At 43.1% G+C, this 8,789-nt stretch overlaps 1 protein-coding gene across 13 annotated transcripts in view; it reads right to left on the bottom strand.

Moving 5' to 3' along the window:
- Window positions 1-241: 241 nt before the first annotated feature.
- The window catches only part of tubb6 (tubulin, beta 6 class V), a 16,247-nt gene continuing 7,699 nt past the window's right edge, over window positions 242-8,789 (bottom strand). For 4 of the 13 annotated variants that reach the window (XM_062441305.1, XM_062441294.1, XM_062441296.1 and 1 more), the window contains 3 exons: window positions 4,052-4,167; window positions 3,011-3,139; window positions 242-1,112 (listed from right to left, as the gene is read on the bottom strand). In XM_062441305.1, coding sequence (XP_062297289.1) covers window positions 294-1,112; window positions 3,011-3,139; window positions 4,052-4,167 — 1,064 coding nt within the window. In that variant the 3' untranslated portion in view covers window positions 242-293. Of the gene's footprint in view, window positions 1,113-3,010; window positions 3,149-4,051; window positions 4,168-6,492; window positions 6,604-7,317; window positions 7,383-8,789 lie in introns of those variants that run through there. The other 9 variants (XM_062441304.1, XM_062441301.1, XM_062441302.1 and 6 more) reach the window with 9 other exon arrangements.

Raw genomic sequence — 8,789 nt, 5'->3', positions numbered from 1 at the left:
TGGAAAACATGATTGAAATATATAATGTTTCTGTTAGTTTCCTGTATTCATTTGAGGAACGTTACAGTCTCCTCATCGCTCCACACAGATCTGATGTTTTAAGCTCTTTTTGTTTATTCCCAGCATTTTCACTCAGGTCTTTTTATGCGCAAACTTAAAATGTGCATAAAAACAGTTGAATGGAAACACACTTTATTGTTTCAGAATTACTAAATGTGACTATTGTTATTGTGATGTCAGATGATCGCTCTACCAGTGTTCTCTCAGAGCTTTACCAGTCATGTTTGGTCTCCTTACTCGTTGATCTCGTCCTCTTCGTCCTCAAAGTTCTCCTCGCCGTCGTTGGCGGTTGCCTCCTGGTACTGCTGGTACTCGGACACCAGGTCATTCATGTTGCTCTCCGCCTCCGTGAACTCCATCTCGTCCATCCCCTCGCCCGTGAACCAGTGCAGGAAGGCCTTTCGGCGGAACATGGCGGAGAACTGCTCAGAGATCCGCTTGAACAGCTCCTGGATGGCCGTGCTGTTGCCGATGAAGGTGGCCGCCATCTTGAGCCCGCGGGGAGCGATGTCACAGACAGCCACTTTGACGTTGTTGGGGATCCACTCCACAAAGTAGCTGCTGTTCTTGTTCTGGACGTTCAGCATCTGCTCGTCCACCTCCTTCATGGACATTGGCCCGCGGAAGACGGTGGCTACGGTCAGGTAGCGTCCGTGTCGAGGGTCGCAGGCCGCCATCATGTTTCTGGCATCGAACATCTGCTGGGTGAGCTCGGGAACGGTGAGCGCTCGGTACTGCTGGCTGCCCCTCGCTGTCAGAGGAGCGAACCCTGGCATGAAGAAGTGGAGTCTGGGGAAAGGCACCATGTTGACAGCCAGCTTGCGGAGATCTGCGTTGAGTTGTCCGGGGAACCGCAGCGAGGTCGTCACGCCGCTCATGGTAGCCGACACCAGGTGGTTGAGGTCGCCGTAGGTGGGAGTGGTTAGTTTGAGAGTGCGGAAGCAGATGTCGTAAAGAGCTTCGTTGTCGATGCAGTAGGTCTCATCTGTGTTTTCGACCAGCTGGTGGACTGACAAGGTGGCGTTGTAGGGTTCCACCACGGTGTCCGACACCTGACGGGTTAGAGAGAAGATCAGATATGAAGAGATGTTGAAGTGTGAACAGGAAGAGAACAAGGAAGAAGAGAAATCAAAGAACTAAAGAGTTAAATTACAGCATTATTGTACATGTGATACAATGAGAAGAATGTTTCCACTTTAGGAGCATACAGACATTAAAGCAGTGGTCACCAACCCTGCTTCTGGAGAACTACTGCCGTGCATGTTTTAGGTATCTCTCTCCACTCTAACACACCTGATTCTAATAATTAGCTCGTTATCAAGATCTTGACAAGCTTCAGCTGCTTGATAAGGAGCTAATAATTAGAATCAGGTGTGTTAGAGTGGAGAGTTAATTAAACAAATGCAGGGCAGTAACTCCTCAGTAGCAGGGTTGGTGACCACTGCCTTAACCTTCGTGTCGTCCTCCCGGGTCAAATTGACCCCGTCTGTCTTGACTGTTCCTTCTTTCCTTCCTTCCTTCCGTCTGTCTGTCCTTCTCTCTTTTGTTCCTTCCTCTCTCTTTCCTCCCTTCCTTCTTTCCTTCCTCCATCCCCTTTTATTCCCTCCTTCTTTCCTTCCTTCCTCCTTTCCTCCCTCCCTCCTTCTCTCTTTCTTTCCTCCCCCTACCTTCTTTCCTCTGTCCTTCTTTCCTTCCTTCCTCCCTTCCTCTTTTCCTTTCTCCCTCCCTCCCTCCTTCCTTCTTTCTTTCCTTCCTTCCTCCTTCCTTCCTTCCTTCCTTCCTCCCTCCTTCCTTCTTTCCTTCCTTCCTCCCTTCCTTCTTTCCTCTGTCCTTCTTTCCTTCCTTCCTCCCTTCCTCTTTTCCTTTCTCCCTCCCTCCCTCCTTCCTTTTTCCTCCATTCCTTCCTTGACTCGAGGACAACAGGAGGGTTAAAGGATGGGTTCAAAATGTTTTGGGTGTGCCTGAAAACAACACTGAAAGAGCTTTTCCTCGCTGTAATTCCTCCTGTTCATACTGCCGTTTACGGGTTTTCTCAGTCGCTTTGGCTCAAATCTCAAATGGCAGTCGAAGTCGTTGAAACAAAACAATATGGCACTTTTTTTTTTGCTACCAGTGTACAATCAAAAGAGCATTTCTTATGCTTAGTTACCATTTATAAATGCTTTAGCACATTACAGATTATGGACAGTTGTCTACAATTTCAACAATTATTGTGTGTATATGGCTTTGTGATGAAAAAAGTTGAAAGATATCTACTTGATTAGACATCAGAGGCTTCATATTAGCTTCAGATAAACTTATAAATACATGTTTGCACAGAAGGAGGACTGTGGGTTTAGTCCTCCAACACATTGTAAGTGCATTATGAAGGGATCTTCTAAGCCATTGTGACAGTGCCGACCACTGGAACAGAGCCAGCCTCCAAAAATAGAAGAAGCAATTATGCTATATATATATTTAACTTCGCTCTGCTGGAGTATAAACTGCTCCATGAAACAGGTGCTTAATCTGTCGTAATTCTTGCACACATAGTCTCCCATGAGCATGCTATGGTTGAAAGTACTTGCTCCTTTTTTATTCCCATTAAAGCACCATATAAAAAGGAAGACTGAATATATAATTGATTTGTGCTTTGAGCTTGCCACACAAAAACCTTGCCATGCTTACTTTCAATGATGTATCTAACAATTATTTTCACTTTGGTTTGATCTGTTCAATCATTTTTTATATTACTTGTTCTATCTGGATGCTTCCTTCACTTAGAAATGCCGATGAATGCCACTGTTCCACTTTCTACTGTGACCAGAAACCAGAGGAACACTATGCAGTATATGAAAGAGGTTTTTAGGGTTGTGAGAGGTGAATATGTGGAGTGGAAAAGATCATATAAGAGGAGGATGAAAGAAAGCAGGATTAAGTACAATAAACACAGAAGATTCCCTCCTGATACCTTCGGTGAGGGCATGACACTGAAGGTGTTCATGATCCGGTCAGGGTACTCCTCCCGGATTTTGCTGATCAGCAGGGTGCCCATGCCCGAGCCGGTGCCCCCTCCCAGAGAGTGAGTCAGCTGGAAACCCTGCAAGCATTTCAGACCAAACAGTGGTGAGAAAGTTATTGTCTGTATGTATTTGACCAAAGACGTAGGTTTGGTTATCCTGCTTTCTATGATAAAAGAAAGACATGGAAATGACTTAATTATAAAGCGCTAATGTTAATATTCACCTAAATTCACTCCTTCTTTATGTCATCAATGTTTTTATGATGTTATATAAAATGCTTGACAAAAAAATCTATTTCCAATTTCAAGAATGAACCTTTTAACTCAATAAATAATATTTTGTTTCCATCTTTACTACGAAGAACACTTTGTTTGACCCAAGTTTAAGGTGAGATTATTGATTATTTCTGCCTTTAATCCTCCTGTTGTCCTCAGGAGGAAGGATAGGTGGAAGGATAGGAGTAAGGAGGGAGGGAGTAAAGAAGGAAGGAAGGAAGGAAATGAGTAAGGTGGGAGGAAGGAAGGAAGGAAGGAAGGAAGGAAGGAAGGAAGGAAAGGAGTAAGGAGGGAGGGAAGAAGGAAGGAAGGAAGGAAGGAAGGAAAGGAGTAAAGAGGGAGGAAGGAAGGAAGGAAGGAAGGAAGGAAGGAAGGAAGGAAGGAAGGAAGGAAGGAAGGAAGGAAGGAAGGAAGGAAGGAAGGAAAGAAAGGAGTAAGGAGGGAGGAGGGAGGGGGGGAAAAGAGGAAGGAAGTAAGGAGAGAAGGAGCGGAGGAAGGAAGAAAGGAAGGAAGTGAGGAAAGAAGCATGGAAGGAGGAGGGAGCAAAGAAAGAGGGAAGGAGGGGAAGATCGAAGGAAAAATTAAAGAAAGAGGAAGGAAGGAAGGAAAGAAGGAACAGTCAAAGGCGATGGGGTCAATTTGACCCGGGAGGACGACAGGAGGGTTAAACATCTACTTCAGTCATATAAAAGCCCCAAAAAAAGTCTTCTTCACCTGGAGACAGTCACAGTGCTCGCACTCCTTCCTCACTATGTCCAGGACTGAGTCTACAAGCTCCGCCCCCTCCGTGTAGTGACCTTTGGCCCAGTTGTTCCCCGCACCTGTCTGACCTGCAGATCAACCAATCAGCACAAACATTTTGCAAATCCATCTGTGAAATGTAAAATGATCACCACGACAGATGGGAATGTGCACCCAGACACACACACACACACACACTCCACTGGTGACCCATTTTTCAGCCTGGGGGGGGGATCAGAGGACAGAGTTTAATTCATGTGTGTGTACTCGGAGAGACTCGGAGAGATGTGCAGCCTCCCTGCTTCTTCTCTGACTCAGACATCAGTTTATAAAACAATCTCTGGACTTACTTCGCTGTGTTTACTGTGCAGATTAATTGCTGGAAAGTTTCACTACTGTTTTAGCTCCGTAACGACACAAATGTCCTGTTTGTGAAGTTTACCTTGTGCTCTTTTAGCTCCTAGTTTTGTTTTTGCAGCACATTGGAATTAGGCACATTTTAGACATGACTACTTAATAAGATAATAATATGTCAGATGTCATGTTTTAAGTTTTTTATGCTGCCAACCAATGGAGCAAAACGGGAGGAAGAAGGAAGGAAGGAAGGAAGGAAGGAAGGAAGGAAGGAAGGAAAGAAGGAAGGAAGGAAAGAAAGGAGGGAGGGAGGGAGGACGGAAGGAAGGGAGGAAGGGAGGAAAGAGGGAAGTAAGGGAGGAAGGGGGGAAGGAAAGAAGGAGGGAAGGAAGGAAGGGGGGAAGGAAAGAAGGAGGGAGGGAGGGAGGAAGGAAGGACAGAAGGAAAGGAGGAAAGAGAGAGGAAGGAAAGAAAGAGAGAAGGAGGGAGGACGGACAGACGGAAGGAAGGGAGGAAGGAAAGAAGGAACAGTCAAAAACAGGCGGGGTCAATTTGACCCGGGAGGACGACACAAAGGTTAAAAAAGTAAAATTTAATTTAGCTTTAATCAAATTGAAAATATAAAGGATCAAAACTGGAACCCTGAGAAACTCCACAAGTAATTATTGACGATTGCTGATCATGTCTCTGCAGGATGTGAGAATAGACAGCTGATTGTTTACAGCTGGTTCTGCTGCCCCCAAGAGGACAAAAAAATCAATTATTGCAGCTTTAAGGATTTTTACCTGCTACTCTTCTCTTGAGGTTTAATAACAGTTATATTGTTGTTATGTACAGTCAGGATATTTTTTTATAGCTGCCAATTAAATGTTTTCAGACTGTTTTTACCATTTTGGTATTCTGAAGAAAACTACGATGGAGTATTAGGGCCAAAAAAAAAAGAATGACGTTCATACTGCAGCGGCTGGCAGTCAGTCGCTCTACTAACTTGGTTTGATCCTGCGGTACTGTGGTCAAGCCTCCGCAGTAAGTGGATTTCAGTCTTGTTTCTTTTTTTTGCCTGGCTTTTGTTTTTCTTGTGTCTGACTTTCTTTTCTTTCTTTGTTTTGCCCCGCTTTTTTTCTAGTGCCGGACTTATTTTTAGTTTTTTAGTTTTTGCCTCGCTTTTTTTTCTTCTTGTGTCAGACTTTTTTTTTTCTGCTGTTTTTTTTGTTCTTGTGTCGGACTTTTTTTATTTATTTCTTTTTTGCTTGTTTTTTTTTCTTCTTTTATCAGACTTTTTTATTTATTTTATTTTTTTGCCTGTTTTTTTTCTTTTTCTTGTGTCGGACTTTTTTTTTTTTTTTTTTTTGCCTCGCTGTTTTTTTTCTTGTGTCTGACTTCTTTTTTATATGCCTCGCTTTTTTCTCTAGTGCCGGACTTTTTTTTAAAAATGTTTCTTGTGTCTGACTTTTTATTTTATTTATTTGACTCGCTTTTTTTTCTAGTGCCGGCCTTTTTTTTGCCTCCTTTTTTTTTTTTTCTTGTCTCTGACTTGTTTTTTTTTTGTCTGGCTTCTTCTTTTTTTTTTTTGCTTGGCCCTAATACTCCGTTGTAGAAAACTCATGCAGAAGACTTTCACATTTTCTGTGTAAATGAAGCTTTCTGATAGGCCATGTGAGCATTTTAAAGCATGATTATCTCTTTATTTCTAAATTTTAAAAACTTAATACTTTCTTTCATTTTTCATCCTCAATCAGTGGCTCAGTTGAGGAAAACATTAACAAGGACAAGAACACATTTAGTTTATATAACTCCTTAGTTTTGGGCTGCTTGCCTTAATATAATAAAGCACTTCAGCAGAGATCAACATGCCATAAAACTACCTTTATCTCAAAACTCTTTACTTTTATTATTTATCCTAAAGCAAAACAAATGAGTTCAGATCATTAGATCCCAGTTGAGGGACTTCAGTCATTATTGGACCCAGTCTAAACTTACACACATACAACATAACTGCTAAAACTGCCAAGAACCAACACATGAATAAAATCTGTTGAGTAAAAGCAGGCGAATGTTACCAAAGATGAAGTTGTCTGGTCTGAAGAGTTGTCCGAAGGCTCCTGAACGAACGCTGTCCATGGTTCCTGGCTCCAAGTCGACCAATATTGATCGGGGGACGTATTTATGTGCTGCACAACAACAAAAAGGAGACGCATGAGTGGCTGAATCCAAATGCCTGAATTTCTGAAGTCCGAACCCACAATTCATCAAGTCCGGACTTCACCAAACCTTGCTCAGAACATGAGCAAGGTTTCCCTCCCTCCCTCCTTCCTTCTTTCCTCCCTCCCTCCTACCTTCCTTCCTTATTTCCTCCGTCCTTCCTTCTTTCCTTTCCTCCCTTCCTCCCTCCTTGTCTTCCTTCCTTCCTTCATTCCTTCCTTCCTTCCTTGACTCAAGGACAACAGGAGGATTAAGAAATGAAATATGATTCATTTTCCAGTAGAAGCTTCTTCCTTCGTTCCTTCGTTCCTTCGTTCCTTCGTTCCTTCGTTCCTTCCTCCCTCCCTCCCACCCTCCCTCCTTTCCTTCCTTCTCCCTTCTTCCCTTCCTCCCTCCCTCCCTCCCTCCCTCTCTTCTTTCCTTCCGTCTTCCTCCTTTCCTTCCTCCCTTCCTTCCTCCCTTCCTTCATTCCTTCCTTCCTTCCTTGACTCAAGGACAACAGGAGGATTAAGAAATGAAATATGATTCATTTTCCAGTAGAAGCAAAACTCAGACCATCACAGGTGATTCAGGGGAAGATTCACAGTGACTCACACACACACACACACACACACACACACACACACACACACACACACACACACACACACACACACACACACACTCCTATCTATTTTACTTACAGGATGCCTCATTGTAGTAGACGTTCACTCTGTCCAGCTGAAGAGGTGAGTCACCCACATAGTTTCCTGTAGGGTCGATGCCGTGCTCATCGCTGATCACTTCCCAGAACTGACCGACAGCAGCAGCAAGAGAAGAAGAAGAAGAAGAAGAAGAAGAAGAAGAAGAAGAAGAAGAAGAAGAAGAAGAAGAAGAAGAAGAAGAAGAAGAAGAAGAAGAAGAAGAAGAAGAAGAAGATTAGGGTTATGTTGTGAAACCATTTACACCTACAGAGCTCCTTACGATCATGTGAGAGCATATTTGGTTTAACAGAGGAAACCATCGCTTTCTCTAAACCAGGTTTAACCATCGTGTCGTCCTACCGGGTCAAATTGACCCCGTCTGTTTTGACTGTTCCTTCCTTCCTTCTGTCCTTCCTTCCTCCCCATTACCTTCCTTCTTTCCTCTGTCCTTCTTTCCCTCCTTCCTCCCTTCCTCTTTTCCTTTTTCCTTTCCCTCCTTCCTTCCCTCCTTCCTTCCTCTCTCCTTTCCTTACTTCTTCCTCCCTCCCTCCCTCCCTCCTTTCCTTCCTTCTTCCTTCCTTCTTTCCTTCCTTCCTTCCTCCTTTCCTTCCTTCTTCCTCCCTTCCATCCTCTCTTCCTGCGTCCCTTCCTTCCTTCTTCCTCCCTTCCTCCTTCCTTCTTCCTTCCTTCCTTCTTCCTTCCTTCCTTCCTTCTTCCCTCCCTTCCTTCATTTTTCCTCCCTTCCTCCCTTCGTCCCTCATTTCCTTCCTTCTTCCTCCCTTCCTCCCTTCCTTCCTTCCTTCCTTCCTTCCTTCCTCCCTCCCTACTTTTCTTCCTTCTTCCTCCTTAAATAAGGTGGACACATTAGGTTGATAATAAAAATACAAGATAAATATTAAAGCTTAAACAATGTCAGATACGTTTTACAATGTTGTGACTATTTCTCTACATTTACAACCTGATGATGAGTTACATACTTTCCAGACAGTCACATAGATTCATCACCCAGCAGCCTCTGTGTTCACTGTATATAACCTGCTGGCTGCACTTTAAGCATTTGTGGGTTTCTCTGATGATAATTGTTTGTTTAAACCTGCATTAATTATTATTTTGTTCACTAGTTTTAATCAGAAATCAACAGTGACAGATCATCAGCAAACAGTTGCATATTTCATTCATTAGTTCATCGTGTTTCTGTCCACCAGCTGAATGTAAGTCTAATATTTACTCTCTATAGCTCTGTTTTTACTCTCTCAGTACGTTTACATGCAGCAAAAAAATTGAATTTCTGATCGCATCAGATAAAGATGCATAAGACCGGATCACTTTTTTTTATTTAGCTTTTTAATTTTTAGGTTGATTTTGGGGGGGGAGCTGCAGAGTCCATGATAATTCTCTCTTTTTTTTATTGGGCAGAAAAAGCAGGATACAAAGTAAGTTAAGAAAAACAACAACAAAAAAGCAGAAGCTAT

Source organism: Scomber scombrus, chromosome 20, assembly GCF_963691925.1.
Source record: "Scomber scombrus chromosome 20, fScoSco1.1, whole genome shotgun sequence".
NCBI lineage: Eukaryota > Metazoa > Chordata > Actinopteri > Scombriformes > Scombridae > Scomber > Scomber scombrus.
Note: the sequence above shows the minus strand (reverse complement) of the source record. Positions and strands in the feature narration are given on the sequence as shown.